We start from the raw sequence: 25,745 nt of genomic DNA on the forward strand, positions 1-25,745 counted from the left end.
TTGTGCCTTAATATCAAAGAGTTTCTCAATGTTTGCGGTATTTTTCCTCATAAATCCCACTTTAATCTCACAGAATATCCACGTTTGTCTCATCACATTGTAAATGTACAGCTTTAATTCCCTAACTTCAGGTTCCTTTTCTCCCCATGAATATCCCACAGCTCCGTCATCTCAACCTTCCGTACACACAGCACCTGAAAGGGATGAAAACCAAACGACAAAGAAAGACGAGGTTCATGAACATGTGACCGAAGCAGCAGCTGATAAAATGCACAGCGAGGCAAACTGGTTCAGTGGGAATGTGGACTGTGAGCTGCTGATCACATGGGTGTGTGTGCCAGGATTCACAGTGTGTGGTTGTGTGTTATTTGGTTCAGATTTGTGACTTTGACCCTCCCCCGCTCATATATATTTATATATATATATACAATAAATCAGTACACAGAGTTACTGCGTAGCCCCGCCCACATGTCAGCTGACGAGATACACGACCTCCTGGTGTCTCATTGGATGAAGTCTCTTTAATCCAGATGAAGAGTTTTGTCCCAACAAACAAAACGAAACACAACAAATATTAATTCTTGACCTTCTTCGACAAGATAATCAAGATCCACTTACTCACATTGTGCAGAGCTGCATCTTCAAACACCGTGACACGCAACTCTTTCCTTCACTTAAAGTACCGATGCAGCGCTGTAAATATGTAGTGTAAAGCAGCACGTCCCCTGTGACTGAGATAGGTAGTGTGTGTGTGTGTGTGTGTGTGTGTGTGTGTGTGTGTGTGTGTGTGTGTGTGTGTGTGTGTGTGTGTGTGTGTGTGTGTGGTCTGCTGCAGTAAACTGAATAATATTTTGGGTGAGCAGTTCTGGCTGCAGTGACTCACACTTCCTCAAAACACCTTTAAATGTGTGTTTATGCCAATAGGGGGCGCTTTGTTTGTAAAAAAATAAAAATAGACCCGGAAGCCTAATTGAATTTTGAGACAAATTTCGAATTGCATTTTCTTTCAATTGATTAATTGGTTAATAAAACTAATCGTTTCTGTACTTTTTTATAAACTGTAAACCGTTTAACTTCAAAACAAAACATTTGTGTGTAGAAATCTGTGAAGTAACTAAATGTAGTGGAGAAGAAGCAGAAAGCTTTTAACGTTTAGATTTATACTTAAGTATTGCACATTCCACGACTGACAGAGAGGCTAACGGTCCCCCCCGCTTCCAGTCTTTTTGCTAAGCTAAGCTAAGCTAATTGCCTCCTGACCCTCGCGCCTGACTTCAAACTCCTCACATAGTCGCCTTTATTCACAGCGTATTATTTTGGAACAAAACTCTCCAGATCTCAAGGATTATGGAATGTAAAGCTTCTGCAAAGCTGATGGAAGGAGCGCGAGGAGCTGGCGGAGAACAGAGGAAGACAGCACGACATCGAATGAACAAACACGACGTCGAGAACACTTCAAAAGAAACCGAACGATCAAGAAAACAAACGTGAATCAAGTCATCGGCTGCGTCGGCGTCCGGTGTCGGCCGGGCGTGGAATCCGGTCCAGCGCCACGCCGGCGTGAGATATAAAAGCAGGAATACAAGAGCCTCCGTGTGGCAGGCGGACATTACACAACGTGGCGTGCTGTACAGTCCCTCAAGTCCGCAGTGTCCTTCGCCCGGTAACGGCCCTCCTGAGGCTTGGGAGGCTGATGCAGCCTCTCTCTCTCCCAAAGTGTTTCAGTGCACTCCAGTGATGTGGCAGAAGACCATGACGGCAGCCGGGTGAGGGGGCGGGGCTTACCCTCCTCCCCTCATAGCGACGTGGACTGCTTGATGCTGTGGAAGCTGACCCGTGAAGGGGAGGTGTGCATGGACATGGCCTGGCTCATGCGGACCCGGATGGAGTGCTGCTCCTGCCAGCGGTGGAACCGCTTCCTCACGGCCGACCGCACCTGGAAACAAGGAAGCGCCCGTCAGCGGGAGTTTAAAGATGGAGCGGGTCAGAGTGCATCCTCTTTGTGCTCTTATAATACAGCGTATTGAGCTTGAAGTACTTTTACTCTACGATTAGGATTCATTTATAACTCCTACTAAGATAGTTTAGGATATAATGTTGACTTATTAAAGAGTAACTTTGCTGTTTTTTCCCATGTTTTTGTGTCTCAGAGGTTCAGGTCCAGTACTGAAGGCATTCCTGTTTATTCCTCATGTCACTAAAAGAGCTCCTTGTTGTTGTTGACATATTCAGATTGTTATTATAAGTGTCTGACAGCATTATGGAAATAACCACACATGAAATAAAAATTTCTTTTGACTTTTCACTGTTTGTTAATGTGTGTTTGGCTCCAGGAGAAGTCACATTGATGACATCAGCTAAATATCTTTTAAAGAACATGAAGCGATGCTTTCTTCTCCACCTCTCACCCACGCCTCACCTTTTCATTCACTTCTCTCTGGACCCTCTGGTTAATATACAAAGTCTCCTTCGATATCTAACGTCACCAAAAACCCAGGAACATAGGGTCCAGGTGGAAGTTACTCTTGAAATAAAAATCATTATTGAAAGAAAATATGAGATACAAGATAATAAAGATAATGAAATAGTCAGAATTATGAAATTTAAAAAAGTAAAAATTGTGAGACAGGAAGTATGTAAAACACAATTCTCACATAGATGTTAAAATAATTGAAGATAAACTTAATATTAAGTTAAACATTTGACTTATTAAGTCAAAAAGAAAAAGTACAAGATACTGAGCAAAAATGGAAAGATAGAAATAAAGACAATATTATGACAAACATAACAGATATTGAGTCAAAATGATGAGCTATTAGGTTCACTTTTGACTTATTAAGACTTCATATCTCATAGTTCAACTTCAGATTCTGAGTAACGGACTTCCTTCCACATGAATCAGTCTCTTCCCGGCCCAACATGTGACGTTTAGCGATGATGAAAAAGCGTCCGGGCTCCAGCGGTCGCAACAGAGCCGAGCCTCCGACGCAAGAGTGTGTTTGACGTCTGGATTCATCAGCGAGCTCCGTGTTCGTCCGTAAAGACGCTTAATCCTCTCTCACACACACACACACACACACACACACACACACACACACACACACACACACACACACACACACACACACTTTCTGTGAGTATCCCTTGCTCATCTGTCTCATTTCTTTTTCTGCTTCCCTCAGCCTGAAACACGACACTGAATCAATATCCTGCGTTAAGCCGGCCGCTGGCTAAGCCCCCGCGTCGGGACGGGGCGCCGAGGGGCCGGCGGTCACGCCCCCGCGTCGGGACGGGGCGCCGAGGGGCCGGCGGTCACGTCCCCGCGTCGGCGGAGGAAGAGCTCTGGAAGCGAAGGCTGTCCCGGACGAGATGGAGCCGGGAAAAAAAACACCAGATTGGGACTTTTGGGCCGCCTTGATTAAACCTAAAGATCTGTAATCCGCATCGTCTCAAGGGAAAGGTCAAGCGGTATCATGAGAGTCCTCGTCTCTGCTCTGTCTTCATATCGGGGTTTTACTAAGTGATCGTAATAAAACATATAAGCAGATGAGATCTAGAGGAGGGGAAACCAGACGCAGCTCAATTGATCAGCTACATGTTCGGAAAAGTGAGTCTTTAAAGAGATTATAAGGAGGACGAGGAAGGATGGAGGAGATGCATGTGTGTCTTTTTGATTTCCTGTTCTTTATAGCGTGTGCAATCCACTCGCTAAGCCCCGCCCCCACTCTGCTGCTGGGTTACCATGGAGCCCACGCTGTCACTAACTGCACTCCCTGAAGAAATATGAGCTCATTTCAATTCATGGGGAGAAAAAAAAGTGATTTTCAGAGCGAGGCAGACAGAAGGGTCTTCAATATGTGTTTGAGAGGAGATTCATCCAGGATGAAGTCGGGTTTAAAAAGATGAAGAGAGAAGCTGCAGTGAGCCGCCAGCTGGAGACTCAAAGTTATTCTTTAAAATGCATCAACACGCGTTCATTAGCGGCGCTTTAAATGTCCCGATGACGCCAGAAGAACGTCGCCAAATACTGCTAACACGCAACTCAAGCTATGTAAATATTAAAACGACTATAACTACGAGCAACATTAACAACAGCAACACATTAAAGCAGCGCATCTGCATGCATGCATATTCATGTTTCATGCTATTCTAAGAGGGTTTCGCCCCCGATTCTCCTCCGTGGGACCAGATTAAGGCTGATGCTGTCATGAAGAGTAGAAAGTGATGTCACTTACACATGACAAGTCCTAATTGTGCCCTGAATACCAGCGCTCCCAGCGCTCCCAGCGCTCCCAGCGCCGTCACTCATTCGCCTCTAATAACCAACTAACAGACGCCCAAAAGGAGAGCGGCGGCCTGAAGACGGGGAGCGAGGAGAGGTTAACCTACGATGTTTGATCGATGATGTGAATGTGCTTACCTCGCTGTTGAGGAAGCAGTAAAACACGGACACGAAGAAGCCCTGTGAGGAAGAGGAGGAGGGGGAGGAGGAGGAGGAGGAGGGAGAGAGGAACACAATGTCATCAAAACAAAATCAAAAACACATCCAGGCTGATCTGGTTTTTAATCCGAACACGGCGGCTTATCGCGCGCGTTACATTCACTCAATCATCTGGAGGAACGCCGTCCGCTCATTACAATTACAGGAACACGCCCACGCAGGCCAAAGGTTCCCGAGGGCCCACAATGCAACGCTCCGTTTGTCCACCGAAAAAGCTTTCAGGGTGTTCGAATCGGATGGAAACAGAGTGAAGCGATATCCGGCTTACACCTGCGTGTAAGCCGGATATCGCTTCACTCTGTTTCCATCTTCAGTCCCACGTTTCCTCCAACTTTTAATGGATTTCCACGAGGGCCGAGGTTGATTTTTCACTTGAATTTAGCTGCTTGTGTGTTGCGTTCAGAGTTACAAGAGAAAGATAACAAGAAAACAGTCATATGAGATAAAAACATGCTATTCAGCCGCCACAAACGCCAAAGAGAGGCCACGAACGATCTGGAGATGTCGGGTTGATTCTCCCGCTTTAGATTTGTTGTGTGAATGAGTTTCACTTGAAGGAAGGTGGCAGTCGGAGCTTTATTGACGTGACAGACACAGATGAGGACGGCTGGAGGAGATAAGATGAGAAAGATAATAAACGTCTCCAGACATCAAAAGCAGGCGGCTGTTCGGTGCGTTTAATGACTTCAGCGTTTGTGTCGTCTGTCTCCACGGCTCGACAACGACGTTAGTCCCGCCCCTTGTGCTGATTGGCTAATCGTCAAGTGTCGCAGCGCTAGTAATGCTAGTAACGCTAGTAATGCTAGTAATGCTAGTAATGCTAGAAACACTAGTAATGCTAGTAATGCTAGTAACGCTAGTAATGCTAGTAATGCTAGTAACACTAGTAATGCTAGTAATGCTAGTAACACTAGTAATGCTAGTAACACTAATAATGCTAGTAATGCTAGTAACACTAGTAACGCTAGTAACGCTAGTAATGCTAGTAATGCTAGTAACGCTAGTAATGCTAGTAATGCTAGAAACACTAGTAATGCTAGTAATGCTAGTAACGCTAGTAATGCTAGTAACACTAGTAATGCTAGTAATGCTAGCAACACTAGTAATGCTAGTAACACTAATAATGCTAGTAACACTAGTAACGCTAGTAACGCTAGTAATGCTAGTAACGCTAGTAACGCTAGTAACGCTAGTAATGCTAGTAATGCTAGTAACGCTAGTAATGCTAGTAATGCTAGTAACACTAGAAACGCTAGTAACGCTAGTAATGCTAGTAACGCTAGTAACGCTAGTAACGCTAGTAATGCTAGTAACACTAGTAACGCTAGTAACGCTAGTAACGCTAGTAATGCTAGTAACTTGCTGCTATTTACGCGTATGGGGACGTTACAAAGAAGGCCGATTGGTTTTTAGATGCTTTAGAAACAGGAAGTCTCCATTTGAGTAAATATTTTGCAGCCGAATCAAAAGGTTTACAGGATATTCATGCTTCTTTATAATGCTTTTAATTCACTTCTATCTTCACAGAGCTCGTATAAAGTGGGCTATGAATACGAGATATGAGTTTACAGATAATTACAAACGGATTTATGGCGTTTTCGTTGCTAACTTTTTAAATCGAGAATCCACCGTTTCGCGTCACGATGCCGCGGTGTATCGGACGGATCCGAAGGTCACGGCACCCGAGCGAGGATAACTCATATATATATATATATATATATATATATATATATATATATATATATATATATATATATATATATATATATATATATATATAATAACTCGTACCTGGAAGGACTCCAGGAAGGAGTTGAAATATATGAAGACGACCTGAGAGATCTCGTCCTCCCCCGGGTTGACGAAGAACAGCATGTAGGTGATTCCCAGGAGAGGAAGCAGCACCAGAGTGGCCTTCACGGCTTTCCTGCAGGGGATCGAACCACCGGGGTCAGGGAGACGTCCACATACTGCTCACTACTACTACACACACACACACACACACACAAGGTGCTGGACGTACCTGTACTGGATCGTCTCCGACGTGGTCGAAGCTCTCAGTTTGGTCATCAGGATTCTCACGATGTTGAAGAGGAAAATGAAGTTGATCTGTTGGGACGATGGAAGAGAAGAGCAGATGAATGAGAGAGAGCGAGAGAGGCCGCTCATACTTCATATATATATATATATATATATATATATATATATATATATATATATATATATATATATATTAATGTGTGGAAATTGTTTTGGAAACCAGGGACATGTGTCATGTCTGCTGTACGCAGCAGTTGAAAGTAACACATTCTTTTACACAAGTACTGCACTTCAATGCAGTTTTGAAGTACTTGTACTTCATAGAGTATTGAATACTGTATGCTACTTTATACGTCTACTCCTCTACATCTCAGAGACAAGTACTTTTTACTCCTTTACATTCATTCAACTTTAGTTACTTTGCAGATTTAGATTAATAATAATATTATTTCGGTTAAGCCACCCAGCAGATTATTAAATTATCAAAATGCTCCACTTTTACTGCAACATTCACATTTTGATGCTAATATTTTTGTACTTAAAACTACTACAAGGAACTTTTATGTTGTGGTGATTTTGGCGCCCCCTGTGGACTAAAGCGGTAGCATTGGTTCTGACACCCCTTGTGGACTAAAGTGGTAGTGTTGGTTCTGTCGCCCCCTGTGGACTAAAGTGGTAGTATTGGTTCTGGCGCCCCCTGTGGACAAAAGTGGTAGTATTGGTTCTGACGCCCCCTGTGGACTAAAGTGGTAGTGTTGGTTCTGACACCCCCTGTGGACTAAAGTGGTAGTATTGGTTCTGACACCCCCTGTGGACTAAAGTGGTAGTATTGGTTCTGACGCCCCCTGTGGACTAAAGTGGTAGTATTGGTTCTGGCGCCCCCTGTGGACTAAAGTGGTAGTGTTGGTTCTGACGCCCCCTGTGGATTAAAGTGGTAGTATTGGTTCTGGCGCCCCCTGTGGACTAAAGTGGTAGTATTGGTTCTGACGCCCCCTGTGGACTAAAGTGGTAGTATTGGTTCTGACGCCCCCTGTGGACTAAAGTGATAGTATTGGTTCTGGCGCCCCCTGTGGACTAAAGTGGTAGTATTGGTTCTGACGCCCCCTGTGGACTAAAGTGGTAGTATTGGTTCTGTCGCCCCCTGTGGACTAAAGTGGTAGTGTTGGTTCTGACGCCCCCTGTGGACTAAAGTGGTAGTATTGGTGCTGGCGCCCCCTGTGGACTAAAGTGGTAGTGTTGGTTCTGACGCCCCCTGTGGACTAAAGTGGTAGTATTGGTGCTGGCGCCCCCTGTGGACTAAAGTGGTGGTGTCTCTGAGCACCAGGGTCCCTTTAGAAAACCTCTCATTTTACTGCAGCAGGCTCTGACAGTCTGGTCCTCTCAGTGGTTCTAGTTCTCACATGACCCCCTTTTCCTCCAGCAGGTCCAGAGAGGAGGAGGAGGAGGAAGAGGCTCCACTATGTACGAGGTCAGTGCTCAGGGGTTCATGATTTTGTGGCATGAAAAACAAACAAATAAAAACTCCTCTACGGGTCTTATTTTGGGGTGGAATTCGTGAAAGAATAAATTAGAAGAAAATGTATGAAGAACAAAATAACCACATCATTCCTTCTAGCTCCCTCCTCTCCTAAATCCTGACACTTTCATTTTGCTCTCCCTCGATTGGCTTTGGGAGGTTTGGGTGGAAGAAGTCTGTAATACCATTAACACAATATACTTAATGAGTCCTGCCTCGAGGCGGGACAGATTTATGATTTATTCTGCACAATCCATTCTCCCTGAACATCCCTTCAGCTTGTTTTTTTATGGAAGCATCAAAGTACTTTTTAATGGTGATTTCAAAGCTTTTACTTATAAAGGATGATTATTTGTCCGGTGGCGAAGTTTGTGGATAACTTCAGCTGCTGCATCTGTTAACATTGCTGAAACCTTGGTCCTCCGTTATCTTAAGTGCTCCCTGAGATTATTTCTCCCTCAATGTGATGAGAGACAGAATCAATATCTGGTGTGAATGATGCAACACGAGAGCAGAAGCAATAGCAGGAGGAATACAGTCCCGGCCGGCTGCCCTGACCTTGGCGATCGTTAGCGATCTCGCCCGCCGCAGCGCTGCTAACTGCTGCTGTGTTGGAGCTGGATAGCATCCTGTGTTTATCCCTGACGGCAGCACATCGCTCTGCTGCTGACGGGTACCGGTGAAGGTCACGACCACGGACTCTACCGACAGGAGACACCGCAAAATGTTCTGGTGACCCGGCGATGATCCTGCAGGGTCGAGAACTTGGCGAGAAGATAAAAGCCTAAAAAGAGAAGCTGAGGTTGGAGCAGAGAGGTATCGGGAGCGTTTGAGGCCGCAGAGGCAGACGCATGAAGGGCCTTCGAGGAGGGATTGGGCTGAAGGGATGAGGAGACGAGGAGACAAGGAGACGAGGGAACGGGCTGTTTCTGTGACGAGGATGGATGAAGGTCAGCCCAGCGCTGGAGACCCAGCAGGAGGAAACGCCCCAAAACATCAGAGAAAAGTAGAAGTAGAAGTACTTCACACACTTATTTATTTATTTTTTTTTGCACTTTTTTGCAGTTTAATTTAATTTCCTAAATTAATACTGTTTTTGTTTTGCTGTACATATCTTTCATCCCAGCTATTTTTATTCTTATTATTATTATTATTGTATATATCTTTCATCCCGGTTGTTTTTATATTTCATTTTTTGTCTGTAAATTGTTGCTACTCCGACACCAAACTTCCCCTTGGGAAATTAATAAAGTATATATATATATATATATATATATATATATATATATATATATATATATATATATATATATATATATATATATATATTCATTCATTCAAGTACTAGCTCAAAGTCCTAAAAGTATTCATGATGCAGAATGTGCCATTGGTATTTTATTTGTATTACACAACTCTTCACTTTAAATAGACACTTTGATAACAGACTTATTTTAAAATACCCTCATAATGTTTCTTTGTTTGTCATATATACATTTTTAATGAAGTCTGTTTAACTGCATTTAGTTTTTTTCAGAAATGGAATCTAATCTTATTGTATTTTAATTATTAATGCACTGGTATTAGGCACCATGTTAACGTTGCAGCTCGGATCATTTATGTACTGCTGAGAAGCTTCATCTCCGAAAATGTATCCTACTTCATTTTTTAAAATCATTTAATAACCTAAAGGAACTAAAGCTTTCAATGGAGTAAAGAAATGACACTCGCTGCTTCTGAAATATAGCTAGTAAAAGTACAAGCGCCTCTAAACTGTTTTTAAGAGCCTGAGTGAATGTACTTTCCGCCGCTGGATGAGGACGGTATTTTGGAGGCCGAGTCAGGAGGGACCTGCTGCGTTCCAGAGATGACTAAAGCTTGTACCGGGAGTCTCCAGGCTTCCTCCAACACGATGCTGCAGGAGGCTGAGTGGCTGCAGAGCGAGGAGGAGTCACAACAGCAGCGTCTCTGAGTGCCGAGGCAGAGCGGCTGCAGGTGGTCGATGTGCCGCTCGGCCCTCCTGCACCTCGAGGGACGGGTTTACGTTCCTCTCACTGGGGTTGTGTTCACGCTTATGGCGGCAAGTTTGCGTGAGTTTTTGTTTTTATTTTGGATGTTCAACCTCAACTCCAGTCTGAGACCCACTTAAGACCCTGAAAGCCTCAAAAAGCGTACCAAGGCTCAGTTTTTATGATTAAAACTGCTAAATATTTCTTCACGAATATGAGTTATTCATATTATTATATATTATCATGAACAGCCAGACAGACACACAACAAGTTGCACAAAGCGAGTCTGTCTTTATTTAAATTTGGGGATGGTTGGACGGGATCCCCTCTGGGTATTTTGCACACTGCTCAGCTCCGATAATACATCTATAATAAACTGTGTAATTAAATTATAGATACTCAGACTCTTAAAGAACGACAATGTTCCCAAATGATAATTTCAATATCTTCCATAGACACCATTTTCCTGGTGTCCACTAGGGGCATCGCTGCTGTATTATGGAGATATTACATGTTATTCTCCTGGTGTCCACTAGGGGCATCGCTGCTGTATTATGGAGATAATACATGTTATTTTCCTGGTGTCCACTAGGGGCATCACTGCTGTATTATGGAGATATTACATGTTATTCTCCTGGTGTCCACTAGGGGCATCGCTGCTGTATAATGGAGATAATACATGTTATTCTCCTGGTGTCCACTAGGGGCATCGCTGCTGTATTATGGAGCAATGTAACGCATCAAGAATGAAATATCACATTTTGTGCTATTTGTTGAGGAAAAACAGTGGCATTATGTAAACGGGAATTATTTATTAAATCACCGTTGTTTTTCTCCGCCAACTAAATTGTCATAATTAACACATAAATACTTGACTTGTGGCCAAACGTTTTGTGAGGTCACAGTGACCTTTGAGCACAAAGATCAAATACATTTTCCCTGAGTCTCGGTGGATTCCTTCCAGACGTTCCTGAGATATTGTGTTCACGAGAATGGACCAAATGGATAAAATAGTGTATTAATAATTCGTAGTTGTGCCCAGGACTCTTATTGAGGACGCGTTTGTCTTCTGAGGACACCAGCAGATATTTTAAAGCTGTATTTTGCTGCACTTTAAAGTTTAGCTGCTGAGTGTGGAGCTGGATTTAGACACTTGAGATGAAATATGAAAATAAAAGGATGGAAAACGTCCCTTCAGAGTATGGAAATAACCCAATATTGGACACGATTCATCAAAAGGAACAAACAGGACTGAACACATCCCTGGATTTCCAGCAGGATTCCCACATGCTGTAGAGATTTAAACGCTACGCTCGACAGGTAGAGGGTCAGATCTTCACATTCATCATTTCCAACATGAAGAATGTGTTGCGGTCTCCAACATTTCACGCCTGTCAGGCATTTTAAAGACGTTATAAAGACTAATTATATCGTTACGTAAAGTGCTGCTCCTGCAGCATGAAGGGAAAAGACTCTTTCCACCAAGACAAGAATCACGGGGCCTTCTCTTACCACTAAGACCAGAATCGTTGGGCCTTCTCTTACCACTAAGACCAGAATCATTGGACCTTCTCTTACCACTAAGACCAGAATCATTGGGCCTTCTCTTACCACTAAGACCAGAATCATTGGGCCTTCTCTTACCACTAAGACCAGAATCATTGGGCCCTCTATCACCACTAAGACCAGAATCATGGAGCTTTCTCTTACCACTAAGACCAGAATCATTGGGCCTTCTCTTACCACTAAGACCAGAATCATGGGCCTTCTTTTACCATTAAGACCAGAATCATTGGGCCTTCTCTTACCACTAAGACCAGAATCATGGGCCTTCTTTTACCACTAAGACCAGCATCATGGGGCTTTCTTTTACCACTAAGACCAGCATCATGGGGTTTCTTTTACCACTAAGACCAGCATCATGGGGCTTTCTCTTACCACTAAGACCAGCATCATGGGGCTTTCTCTTACCACTAAGACCAGCATCATGGGCTTTCTCTGACCACTAAGACCAGAATCATGGGGCTTTCTCTGACCACTAAGACCAGAATCATGGGGCTTTCTCTTACCGCTAAGACCACAATCATTGGGCCCTCTATGACCACTAAGACCAGAATCATGGGGCCTTCTCTTACCACTAAGACCAGAATCATGGGGCCTTCTCTTACCACTAAGACCAGAATCATGGGGCCTTCTCTTACCACTAAGACCAGAATCATGGGGCTTTCTCTTACCGCTAAGACCAGAATCATTGGGCCCTCTATGACCACTAAGACCAGCATCATGGGGCTTTCTCTTACCACTAAGACAAGAATCATGGGGCCTTCTCTTACCACTAAGAATCATGGGGCCTTCTCTTACCACTAAGACCAGAATCATGGGGCCTTCTCTTACCACTAAGACCAGAATCATTGGGCCCTCTATGACCACTAAGACAAGAATCATGGGGCCTTCTCTTACCACTAAGAATCATGGGGCCTTCTCTTACCGCTAAGACCAGAATCATTGGGCCCTCTATGACCACTAAGACCAGCATCATGGGGCCTTCTCTTACCACTAAGACGGAGGATAAAGACATAGGAGTCTTTCGTTGGAGTCTTCGGGGGTGGCTGAGTATAATATTGCTCTGTGAATATGTGTTTACCTTCTATACCTGTGCGCATATCTAATCGTCGATACATTGTTGTTCTCTACTGTCCACCTGGTTCTTTGGGAGATTGAGGGCACGAACCCCTCAGAAAACGGCACCCGCTCATCCTTCTGGGGGACTTTAACATCCAGACAGAGAAGTCATGTGACCTGTTAGTCTTGCTGTCTTCCTTTTCTCGCTCACTCAGTCCTTCCCCTCCTACTCACAAAGCCGACAACCGCCTTGACTATATTTTCACCATCTGACCTCACTGTAACTCCACTTAATGTCTCTGACCACTTCTTTATCTCTGACTCTCTCCCACTCTCTGGAACTGACAACCCTCCCACATCAACAGACTCTGCACCTGTCTATCTCCACATTCTCTCTCCCTCTCTCCCTCCTCTCTGTCCTCGTCTGTTCTATCAACCTTCAACTGACTCTTTCTCTCACTCATGCATCCTAACTCTGCCACAGACACTCTCCTCTCTACTCTGTCTTCCTCTCTTGATTCTCTCTGTCCTCTTACGACACGAAAGGTCCGCAAGTCCTCTCCGGCTCCGCGGTTGTCTGACTCGGTGTTTGCCAAGAGAGCCACCATGCGAGCATCGGAAAGGAAATGGCGAAAATCCAAACACGCCGATGACCTGGTCGCCTATCACTCCCTTCTCTCCTCCTTCTCTGCCTCTATCTCTGCAGCCGGAAGCTCGTTCTACCAATCCAGGATTCAATCCTCTTTTTCTAACCCCAAAAACTATTTTTTCAGCTCGACTGGTCTTTAACTTCCTCAAATTCACCCTCACTCCTCCGCTCCTCTGCTCCCTTCACTGGTTACCGGTGGTCGCCCGCATCCGCTTCAAAACATTGGTACTTGCGTACCGTGCTGCGAACAGATGGGGTCCAGTCTACATCCAGGACACGGTGACACCGTTCACCCCGGCTCGTTCGCTCCGCTCGGCTTCTGCCAATCGGCTTGTAGCTCCGTCACTGCGAGCTAAACGCTCAACAAAGTCACGACTGTTTGCTGTCCTGGCTCCTCAATGGTGGAACGAGCTCCCCATCGACATCAGGAAGTCTCTACATCTTCCGCCGCAAACTAAAAACACATATTTTCCGACTATACACTATAGTAACACTTAAATGACACTAACTGATAGCACTTTGGAGTTTGGCTTTCTTGAAGAAATTGTACTTTCTTGATTCTTGCACTCATGCACTTATTAAGTTGCATTTATTAAGTTGCTTTGGATAAAAGTGTCAGCTAAATGTAATGTAATGTAAGACCAGAATCATGATGCCTTCTCTTACCACTAAGACCAGAATCATGGGTCCCTGGTAGATGTAGTCCGTGTAAACGCCGGCTCGCTTCCCGAACCAGCACCTGGAATCCAAACAGAAGCCATCGTTACTTGAAATAGAAATTACACTGTTTTAATAATTTTTGAGAAAAAATAAATACGTTAGGTCGCTGCACTGGAAAGTTACAAAGAAAATGAAGTTTATTTTAGATAATGCTTGGTGAAATATGAAATATAGAGGATTATTTTGAGTCATGCAAACCTTGCTTTTCATGAAACAAATAGAATCTGTCAGTTTTATGAAACTATGTCAAATAAAAATAATACTGTTTTAATCATTTTTGAGAAGAAAAAATAAACTTTATTATAGATAATACTTGGTGAAATATGAAATAAGTTAAAACACATGTTTTCCAGTTAGTAATTCACCCAAAATATAAAATATAGAGATTATTTTGAGTCATAAAAAGTTTTATGAAACCATTTCAAATAAACATGTTCCTCTTTTATTAATTTTCTAAAAGAAAAAAATTCACTTGGAAGTAAAAAAAGAGGTTACGGCTGATGTTCTGTATTTCTTTTCTTATTTTCATAAAATTCCATGAAAAGACCAAGAGCCGTGTCTCAACACTTCCTGAGTCTGTGAGCAGCCTGAAGCAACGACAAACATCTCTAAAAATGGTGTCACAAAAATCTAGTTCTATTTAAAAAAAGTAATTTCCTAAAACGGCTGCTCACTGTAGATTTGAATCAAACAAACATCATGCAACAGTACATTTGTTGGGGACTATTTTCAGCGGCAGATTAATCCACATTCTGTGCTTCCTTGAGTATTTGAGTCTCTGATGGAGGAAACAGTCCTCTTGTTGGTGAAGGAGCTCTGTGGCTCAGATGGAGCTCACGCAGCAAAGCAATGTGCTGCATTGGAGACACCTTAGAGAATCAATACCAGCTGAAGTGAACTCTATATTTAGAATATTTCCCCCTCTTCTACGTCCTGAAGCTGCTATCTGCTCTCTCTGCAGAGACTCAGGACTCCATTGATTGAAGCAGTAATTTCACCTCCCAGGAACACAGGAGTCACTTCTGCCGCCGCCATCGGAGAGCTTGTTTGTGTCATTGAATGACTTTGGTGCTTTGAAGGGTCGGTCAAGCTTCACCAAAATCACCAAATAATGCAAAGAAAACTCTGTGTCCTGTGGGGTAAAATTACTGTTTTTGTCAAAGGAGTCTAGTGGCTTCAGAATCAGAATCCGCTTTATTGGCCGTGTGTGTTTGCACAGACATGAAATGTCACGTTGCTCTCATCGTACAAATATATATACGTGACAAAGAAAAGAACGTTTATTTTAGATAATACTGAAAATACTGAAAATATGAAATATAGAGATTATTTTCCCAAAACAAGTTGAATCTGTCAGCTTCATGAGACAATTTCAAATAAAAATGATACTGTTTTAATAATGTTTGAGAAGAAAAAAAAGAGACATTTTATTTTTTAGATATAAATATGAAATAAACACATGTTTTCCAGTCTGTAATTCACCCAAAATATCAAATATAGAGAATTATTTTGAGTCATAAAAATCTAATTTTCTAAAAACAAATTGAATCTGTCAGCTTTATGAGACCATTTCAAATAAAAATGATACTGTTGTAATAAAGTTTGAGAAGAAAACAAATACTTGCTGCACTGGAAAGTAAAAAAGAGACATTTTATTTGAAATAATACTAAAACACATGTTTCCCAGTCTGTAATTCACCCAAAATATCAAATATTGAGGATTATTTTGAGTCATAAAAACCTTATTTTTCATAAAACAAACGAAATCAGACCATTTCAAATAAAAATAGGAGAGTAAAGAGGTGAACGTACTCTAAATATATAAATATAACGTAGACTGATGCGTCATCTGCTGTCGTAATACACCGACGATGCAGAAGCACCTCAAACAACCTCACCTTCAGCGATCCAAACGCTCCCTTTAAGCACTTAAAATAAGATGTTTCTTCAGTGCACATTAATGTAATGCTGAATCCATTATCACCTGTCTGCCACACCACTCCATCAATCAGGCGCTAAGCACCAAGGGAAAGGCCCACACGGGCCACCTGTAATTAAGAATATTGCGCAATGCAAATGTGATTACCGGAGGTTATTCACAGAGATTCATCTCCCTAATGCAACACAGTTTGACTGCATTCCCTTGTGTGTGTTTTTTTTGGGTCACCGGGGTTCGGTTCCTCTGAAAAGCTTACTTCTCATTGTCGTAGTACAGCTTCCCAATCGCCCACGCCACAATGATAGGGAATGGTATACCTGTGAGGCAAAAACACACACACACACACACACACGACAGATTATTCTCTCATCTTTTTCCTGCTTTTCAGATCATGAAATATCCCTGCGGGGATTTCACGCGAGAGTCCTTGTCTTTATTCTTTTTTTTTGCCTGCCAAGCTGCGTCAGAAGCTATTGTTGTTTGTGAGCCCGAGACGTGTCGCCGGCTGAGCGCTTCTCTCAGTGAATGAATGAATAGGAGGGATAAAGCAGCAGAAGATGGGACTTGACCATGAAGACCTCGCCGGCCGCCACGTCACACATCTCTGGAAACGTTCCACTTCATTAGCAGCGCGCTGTCATCGGCGTAACGTCGAGCCTCGGGAAGAATCTACTTTCCCTTCCACCCAAACCCCCGATCACTTGAGAGTGTCGTTCGTCTTGTTGTTTTCCTCTCCCGTCCGCACCCCTCAGCTAAAGGGAAGCCAAGCAAATAGAATTTTATCTTATTTATGTTTTCACGGCCGTCCCCCCTCCTGACACGGAGGCTTCACGCGGCCTCGGGGGAAATGTAATCCAGATGGCACAATGCACCTAATCTCAGCCGCACATAGTTCAGTTTGACAGTGTTTGACGGGGTGTCAGTGAACGCCACACCGATACGTTTCCCAGCTGCCACCATGGATTCTGGTTTCTGCATCAAGTCCACTGCTCATTGTTGGATGGGTCGAGTCTGAGCTGCAGTTTCTATTCATGTAAGGAAATTAAATTCACCCAAAGTGACTGGAGTTAAATGAGAAAGTTCTCGCAATTCTCGCTTTTCTTGCTGAGAGTTTGATGATGAAATCGATACGGCTCTCATGCCTGCATGCTATGTGCTTAGCTTAGCATAAAGACGGGAAGTAGCCCATAAAAACAACATTTTGATCTTTTTGCATGTCTGTTTGTGTTTATTGCTGATTATTACAACAACACTGCATGCTAATTATTGAGCTTTAGAGGTGTTTAGAGCCAGGGTAGCTGTTTTTATGTCTTTATGCTAAGCTAACCCAGCTGCCTCCTGACTCTAGCTTCATATTAATAGACGTGAGAGAGCATTTCATCAAATGTATCACACCATAATGTCTGCATGCTACATACTGAGCTAGAGCCTGCAGTGGTTAGCTTAGCTTAGCATAGATACTGAAAACAGGGGGAAACAGCTAGCATAGCACGTAACTTTACATTAGTCCCTTTTACGTTTGGTTTGAGTAAAGATTAAACAACATTTCATTTACAGGTTTTAGAGCTGTTGGCTTTGAATGGAGAGAAGCTAACTGTTTTCCCTGGCTTCGAGTCTTTATGCTAAGCTAAGCTAATTACCTCCTGGCTCCAGCTTCATACTTACAGCCATGACAGTGATATTAATATTAATAATTTTTTGGGGAAACACACTTAACTAGCTGAGGGTTCGATTGGGAAATTGATCTCGATCTCATGTCTGGAAGCTACGAACTGCGGTAGTTAGCTTAGCTTAGCATAAAGCTTACATTTTCCCCTTTTACATTTGTGTTTGTGTACAGATTAATCAAATAAAATATGTGATAATTGTTGATCTTTAGAGGTGTTGGCAGGTGTATTTCTTTTACTCTAAAAAGAACAAAGTTGGCCATTTTGTCCACGTATCCGGTCCTCGATCTTCTCGATTTATTTCCCAAAACGCCTCACTGTTCTCCGGCTTCCGTCCAGCTGAACTGACGCTAAGCGCTCGGCGGTGGGTTTACTCACACCAGCCGATGCAGATGAACATCCACTTGCGCAGCTTGTCGGTGGAGTAGGTGAGGACGATGGCCGTGTGGAGGTAGCAGCCCTCGCCGAACATCCAGAAGAAGTTGGTGGAGTGGAAATAGTTGAAGGAGGCGGTGACGAGGCGGCACCAGACCTACGACATGAATCCTTCCGTTAAGCGTTTCATTTAATATAAACATGTGACAAATCACCTTACCGCCGTGCGACATCTTTTAAAGCTGTATTTTCATCGTTTCATCGGGACGTTGTTCATGGTTTGCATGTCAAAGGAATAAACGCGCTCTTCTTCATGAGCACAACATACGAGCGATAACTTACAGGACCTGAACACATCTGGTGCATTCAGGTTCCGTCCGATTGATTTAACAGACTTCAGACTGGAGCCCCACTAGATAAACATTACGACACCTTTCACTGCTTTAATTCAACACTTTATTATCTGAGGCTCAGGAATGCTCAGCCGTGTGTTGAAACTCCAGACCGTCCTTGAACACACCACCAAGGAATACTTATCATTCTATTATTAACAGAGACAGACTAGTTGAAGTGAGAATACATTTCTGTTGGAAACAGTTCTTTCATTAAAGGATGATCATTTTGGTTTCACAAACTATTTAAAAAGCTAAAGCTGCTGCTATATTTTCTTATTGCCAATAAATCTTGTGTTTAATTTATTTACATTTTTTCAAGGGCAGTAATCTCCTAAAACAGGAGGAAATAGTGCATTTGTTCGGGACTATTTTTGGTGCTCAAGTCCGTATATAACTAAAAACAAAAGTTTTCTTCAGTGCTTCTTCTCAAAATTCAAGTTTTTGTTCTTGATTACAAATAAAAAGTAAACGGAGAGAAAAATCTAGGGTTAAAAAACTAAATGTTAAAGCTAAATCGGAATCTAACATGAAATAGTGTAAGTTGAAGGGTTAAATATGAACAAATACAACAAAAGCTCGTCAGATGAAGCGGCATACGCACCACGTTACTTTCGTGCACCTCGGGGCTCATGGTCATCTGCACGATGAACCAGGTGGCGTTCCTCAGGATGAAGGCGGTGATGAGGTTCCAGTGGATGATGTTCCTCAGGCAGCGGATGCTCCTGTGAGACGAACACGGGGGAATAATCTCCGTGAGAGAGAAACTCACATTTAAATGAACCCAAACTGACTGCAGTTCAATAAATCATTCAACATTTGGGGGGGAATATAAATACTTAATTACGTCTCATGCTCAAACAATTCAGCTCGAGCCATGGTGATTAGCTTAGCTTAGCATAAAACCTGGAAGCAGGGGGAAACAGCTAGCCTGGTATGTTGTCCCTCTTACATATCTGTTTATGTGCGGATTAAACCAACATATATGTTTATTAATGAAATTTAGAGGTGTTTGTATGTTTTTTAAATTTGCACAGAGCCAGGCTAAGCTAAGCCAGGCTAAGCTAAGCTAACAACCTCTTGGCTCTAGCTTCATATACTCAGAGACAAATTAGTGGCAAATACATGAGTTAAATATCTCTTCCTACTTAGTTTGAGTCTTCTGGTGTATTAACATCATATTTACATCATAAACAAAGACATCAAGCTCAGAGTCGTTAACTCTTCCTCCACTTCGATAAAACCCTTAAAGTAATCTCGAAAAAAAACAGCAAGCGCCGTTGATGAATATGAATAATGAGGAGATGTAGCCTCAAAGTAACATTTCTCTTAACGTAACATGAAGAACGTTTCATTCCCACTTTCTGCTCTCTTGTTTGTGTCATGCCCCGAACGTCTGATGTTGTGTGTTTTCTTTTTTTTTCATGCCGCAAATAAATCAACTTCAGGACACAATTAAGAGAATCCGCCTCAGAGTGAGCGTTTGAAAATAGAAGCAGCAACACGAGCGAGCGGACGCAGCGAGCCAACCTCGGTCACAGCCGCTCGCCGTCACCAGCTGACGGCGTTATGAGCCGGCGAAGGCCAGCCGTGAATCAAGGGATCCTTTTATTTTTTCTCAGCGTGAATCATCTCTTAATAGGTGTCGCTTGCACAACATTTCTCCAGTGATTTTTGTGTGGTTGTGCCCTATTAAAAAAAAATAAAGATGTGAAGAAAAACGGCCTAATTTAATACAATAAAATGCATGAAGATTATTATAATTATAGTGTTGTCGCACAGGAGTGAAAGAAAAGCAGCCTTAAGGGTTTAAAGAATATATAAAGTTATTATAAATAGTGGTGTCCCACAAATAAGCCGCTAATTTCCTCCCACTATCTCGCGGTTTGACTGGAGCCATCAGAGCTGCAAAGGCAGCGAATGTCACGCCACAAGCGCTTTCTTTTTTTACTTTTCAAACAGTCGTATTCATTACGCCGCGTGACCTCACTTCCTGCCGGTGGCGTCAGCTCGGCATGATGGGTATTAATTAAGAGGAAACACTCCTGCAGACAAATCTGTGTCAAAGACTCAGAGAAATAAACATAAATAAAACATTTGTTCTTAATTATGTCACCAAATGACGGTGGTTCTATACGACTACAGTGTGTGTGTGTGTGTGTGTGTGTGTGTGTGTGTGTGTGTGTGTGTGTGTGTGTGTGTGTGTGTGTACACTATTCTGTATGTTCTTATTATTATTATACGAAGAGACCATATTTATCCCCGAGCTGGAACTCGGAAAGCAGATAAAGAATCTAAATGACATGAAGAAAACACGAATCAGACATTAAAGAAATTAAAGAGAAGTGACATAAAAAAAAACTCAATACTATATATGAAATATATTACAATAAGTGAAAGTATTTGTGCAGAAGAAGCCCGGTCGTCACACGATGTGTGAACTGCATGCACGTTTATAGGTTTAAGGGCGATAAACATAATAGCATAGTAAAGTATGTCATATTATATATAAGTGTGCAGCATATGCAATATACACTCACTATACAGGAAGGATATAATACTATCAAATAGAAGATAATGATATCGTAAAAGCACAATTATTCCTTAAAATTTGTACTTTATAGCTATAAATTACATATAGTTCGCACATGACTGGGGAAAATATATATATATACATAGTTTAAAGTATTTGAATGTCTATATTGTGTAGTTATCCCCACCACAGGGATTATGCAATGAGTGAATGAGTGAGTGAGTGAGTGAGTGAGTGAGTGTGCACCTCTCTGTCCGTCCATAAATTGTATTTATTTAGTTCAACTAGTTTGCGTGAATGTGTGAATTTTCCGCTCAGCGTCGATAAAGTTTCGTCGTTGATAAATCACATGCATGTCAGAATGTTCTCCGCCTGTAACGCCCTCATCCTATGAATGTGTCCTCATTTGCTTGAGTGTGGCTGGAGCTGCTGCAGCGATATCGCGGGTCAGAGGTGTGAGTTTGAATATCCGTTGGCAGAAGAAAGAAGAAAAAAAAAACCTGTGTTTACATTCCTAATGGAGGTCGGCTGTGGTCTAATTTATTAATGCCCTCCTCTTCCTGCAGGAGGTGCAGGTGGAGGTGAACAGCAATCAGATCCCCGAACAATTTGATAAATTTCCCCTTTGAAGTTATTCCTCCGACGGCAGACGGAGACGCGAGAGAGGAGATGCATGCAGCTTCCAGCGGGAAAGATTAGAACAAAGTCCCGTTTATCTTCATGCTCGTTGAGGCGGAGCTGAGTGACAGTCGGATTAAAACACGACACAAAACACAGAAGCCGAGTTAGAAAACATCTGGTTTGGTTGTTTTTCTTAAACTCTTTCTCTCTCTCAGTTTTTTGTGTCTCAGGGGTCAACAATCTCTTGTCATTCTATCAGGCAACTCCTCACCGTCGATGTTATTATGAGTACCGTAAAAGTCGGGTTACAAGCCGCTTATACCTCCGTAGCAGCGCTCCGTAGCTGCTAGCTGCTGCTGCTGCTAGCTGCTGCTGCTGCTAGCGCTGCTGCTGCTAGCTGCTGCTGCTGCTAGCGCTGCTGCTGCTAACGCTGCTACTGCTGCTAGCGCTGCTGCTAGCGCTGCTGCTAGCGCTGCTACTGCTGCTAGCGCTGCTACTAGCGCTGCTGCTGCTGCTAGCGCTGCTGCTGCTGCTACTGCTGCTAGCGCTACTGCTGCTGCTAGCGCTACTGCTGCTGCTACTGCCCGCGTCCCCTCTGCCCGAATCGGGTGTCGAGCCGGGGCTGGTCCTGCTACCTTTGGTGGTTGTCAGGAGCTAGCAGAGTGCTAGCAGAGCGCTAGCAGGAGCGCTAGCAGGCTACAGCGGGGAGCTAACAGGGACACTGACCGAAGGTAGTAGCGGCTTGTAACCCGACTTTTAAGCTATTATGTTTTTATAAATAACATGAAAGGAAGAACCTAGAGAGAAATTAAACCTTTTTCTTCTCCAGGTCTCGCTCAGGAAGTCTCGTTTAAGAAGTCTCGTTTAAGAAGTCTCGTTCTGACATCTGGAAAGTGAGTGAGAGTTGGAGAGAGGAGCGCCGGCGTTGTCGGAGTTTATTTATTTATTTTAGCTTCGTGCAAACTAAAAAAGATTGAATATTTAGCTGATTTATTTATGTGGACGAGATGAGGGATTTCCCAACGAGACTTCTCAGAGAAAAACACAATAAGGAACAGTAAAAGAATGAAGGAAAAGGTTTTATCTCTCTGCAGGGTTCCTTCTATAATGGAGGCAACAACAAGCTCCTTAAACGGAGATGACAGCGTTTCTTCCTTCATACGTGACCAATTTATATAAACACATCCCCACGTGTCACTAGATATATAACGGCTGACAAATAGTCGAGTGTCCCTTTAAAATACCAACAAGTGAAACCTGATGCAGTTTAAAAGAGATCGCTTTCAAATTCTGGATCAGTTTTGGGATGAATTTGATGACATAATCCTGATGACATAATTCACAGTATTTAGAGACGGATCTAGGGCGGTGGAGGAGGTGGAAGAGGGTTATTGGCTAATCTCAGGGTTGATGGTTCGATCCCTGACGGCTCGCGTCAAAGTGTCTTCGCATGTCAACGTTTTGCATTTCTGCATCTCTACGAGTCTCTTTTATTTTGTACCTCCTCCTGCAGTGTTCATTATTACGCAACCGGAGCACCGAGGCCAGTCCATTGTACGTAAAAAAACCTATTTAATACAATAAAAAAAAAACTCATTACCGTGCACTTTGGATAAAACACAATATAAATGCAGTTCATTTCCATATAAATTAATATTTGTTGAAGAACATAAACCTACAACATGTGTGTTTCCGTGTCGCAGACGTCATTAGGAGAAAAACCTTGACACTGGAACTCGCGGTGAGAATTTATATTTATATTCTGTCAAGCCTTCCACTCCCTCCTCCCAGTTCCACAACGGCGAGCAGAGTGTCAGCCTTTCCCTCCATCACTGGCAGACTCAACCTTCCCTTAAATGCTTCTGGATCTCATTAAAAAAGTGAAGAAGGTGAGCAATAAAAGCCTAAACCTCTTCACTGCCCCGTGACATTTTGAGCATTTTAGTCAAACATGTGTTGTGCATGAACGCCGTCCTGCAGAGCTTTCTATTTATTATATCTCTCTCTGGCCTTTCAAGCTTTTCTCACCCGCCCCGCGGGGAGCGGGGGACCGAGGGGGCGGGGTGTCTCTGGGATCGATAGCGGGGCGCTAAGACCTTTCCTGTCGTTAACGCTCGGCTTATTTCGGCTCGTCAGAGAGACTCTCGCTCCGCATCCCAGCAGACCTCCTCCTGCAAGACCGTTTGGGTTTTCCTCCCCGGGATGGGTTTATTATTCCCATTTGTTGGGGGAGGGGCGTCCCAGTTTTTTTGCGGGGCGCCTAAACCCCTTTTCATCTGCGGGATTGAGATAGGGGGGGATTTCATCCCATGACCAAACGGGTTTGGAATAAGAAGGCGAGGCGCTTTGAGACGCTCACCTCAGACCCAGGAAGAGGAAGAAGGCCACCAGCAGCGCCACCATGGAGATGCCGTGGCCGAGGAAGGTGATGATGAGGGCGATCTGGTAGTGCAGCTTGCCTTTCTTCTGCAGGGAGAGGAAGAAACATCGGATCAGTCTTTTGGTTTTCATTCTGATTTACAGAAACAATATTCTCAGGATAAGAAAAGAGACTTCAAAGAGTGAAGATTTGGTCTCTCTCTCTCTCTCTCTCTCTCTCTCTCTCTCTCTCTACAGTCTCCTGCTGTGGTTTCGAACAGATGTTTGGAAACTTTTTTAAATAAAAAAAGAGTAAAAATGTGTCGAGACTTTTGTTTGAAGCTCTGGTTTTTAATCCCCATTACATAATTAATAGCTGGTTCATTCAGAGCCACTTTTATAATGATTCAATGCAATATTCTGATATGAAACAATATCAATAAATAGCTGCTGTTTAAAATCCCACAAACACGGACGGTTAAAATACGATTGGCCCAGTAAGCAAAAATTAATATACAACTATTTGTTCCTTTTTGTTGTTGAGACGACACGGCAACCCCAAAGTCTACTGGCCGCCTCAGCGATGTTTCAACCACACCGCTCCGGTTTCATGATGAACAGAACACCCGGGTCCTCTCGTCCCGCCGGAGGACAACACCAACGTGTTTAAGATTACGTTGTTTACTAGAGCACAGCATCTCAAGCAAATAGTCCACTGAGGGACTACAAGTCCACTGAGGGAGGGTTTGACTCATTGACTTCCAGAGAGCAGCCTCGCTGTTCTGTGTCTCTTTGTTTGCCTCTTTTTAACCTGTTTATGTCTCTTTGTGGTTGTTTTGTGTCTCTTTCTAGTCGGTTTGTGTCTCTTTGCGGTTGTTCTTTGTCTCTTTGTGGTCGTTTTGTGTCTCTTAGTCGTTGTTTTGTGTCTCTTCGCGGTCGCACCTTGTCTCTTTGTGGTTGTCTTGTGTCTCTTTGTTGTTGTCTTTTGTCTCTTTGTGGTTGTTTTGTGTCTCTTTGTGGTTGTCTCGTGTCTCTTTGTAGTTGCTTTGTGTCTCTTTGTGGTTGTCTCGTGTCTCTTTGTAGTTGCTTTGTGTCTCTTTGTGGTTGTCTTGTGTCTCTTTGTTGTTGTCTTTTGTCTCTTTGTGGTTGTTTTGTGTCTCTTTGTGGTCGTCTTGTGTCTCTTTGCGGTCGCACTTTGTCTCTTTGTGGTCGTCTTTTGTCTCTTTGTGGTCGTCTTGTGTCTCTTTGTGGTCATCTTGTGTCTCTTTGTGGTTGTTTTGTGTCTCTGTGGTTATGTGTTGTCTCTTTGTGGTTGTTTTGTGTCTCTTTGTTGTTGTCTTTTATCTCTTTGTAGTTGTTTTGTGTCTCTTTGTGGTCGTCTTGTGTCTCTTTGCGGTCACACTTTTGTATCTTTGTGGTCGTCTTGTGTCTCTTTGTGGTCGTCTTGTGTCTCTTTGTGGTTGTTTTGTGTCTCTTTGTGGTTGTTTTGTTTTTTCTTTGTGGTTGTTTTGTGTCTCTTTGTAGTTGTTTTGTGTCTCTGGGGTTATTTTTTGTCTCTTGGTGGTTGTTTTCTGTCTCTTCGTAGTTATTTCCTGTCTCTTTGCGATTGTTTTTTGTCTCTTTGTATTTATCTTTTATGGTCATTTTGTGTCTCTTTATGCTTATCTTTAGTCTCTTTTTGGTTGTGTTTTGTCTCTTTACAGTTGTTTTCTATTTGTTAGGTCCCCTTCGTGATACTAATGAGCCACCTACATACCACCCTGCCCATCACTCTGGGTGCCAATCAGATCCCCCCTTGATTTTGAG

At 43.0% G+C, this 25,745-nt stretch overlaps 1 protein-coding gene across 1 annotated transcript in view; it reads right to left on the bottom strand.

Annotated features, from left to right (window-relative positions):
• Positions 1 to 1,613: 1,613 nt before the first annotated feature.
• The window catches only part of LOC306753186 (corticotropin-releasing factor receptor 1-like), a 53,441-nt gene continuing 29,309 nt past the window's right edge, over positions 1,614 to 25,745 (bottom strand). Inside the window, exons 5-13 of the mRNA XM_079237045.1 lie at positions 23,941 to 24,047; positions 19,032 to 19,152; positions 18,039 to 18,192; positions 16,250 to 16,310; positions 14,001 to 14,073; positions 6,525 to 6,610; positions 6,293 to 6,428; positions 4,421 to 4,462; positions 1,614 to 1,936 (exon numbers count right to left, since the gene is read on the bottom strand). Coding sequence (XP_079093171.1) covers positions 1,796 to 1,936; positions 4,421 to 4,462; positions 6,293 to 6,428; positions 6,525 to 6,610; positions 14,001 to 14,073; positions 16,250 to 16,310; positions 18,039 to 18,192; positions 19,032 to 19,152; positions 23,941 to 24,047 — 921 coding nt within the window. The 3' untranslated portion in view covers positions 1,614 to 1,795. The remainder of the gene's footprint in view (positions 1,937 to 4,420; positions 4,463 to 6,292; positions 6,429 to 6,524; positions 6,611 to 14,000; positions 14,074 to 16,249; positions 16,311 to 18,038; positions 18,193 to 19,031; positions 19,153 to 23,940; positions 24,048 to 25,745) is intronic.

The sequence above is a fragment of the Taurulus bubalis genome (assembly GCF_910589615.1).
Source record: "Taurulus bubalis genome assembly, chromosome: 2".
Lineage (NCBI taxonomy): Eukaryota > Metazoa > Chordata > Actinopteri > Perciformes > Cottidae > Taurulus > Taurulus bubalis.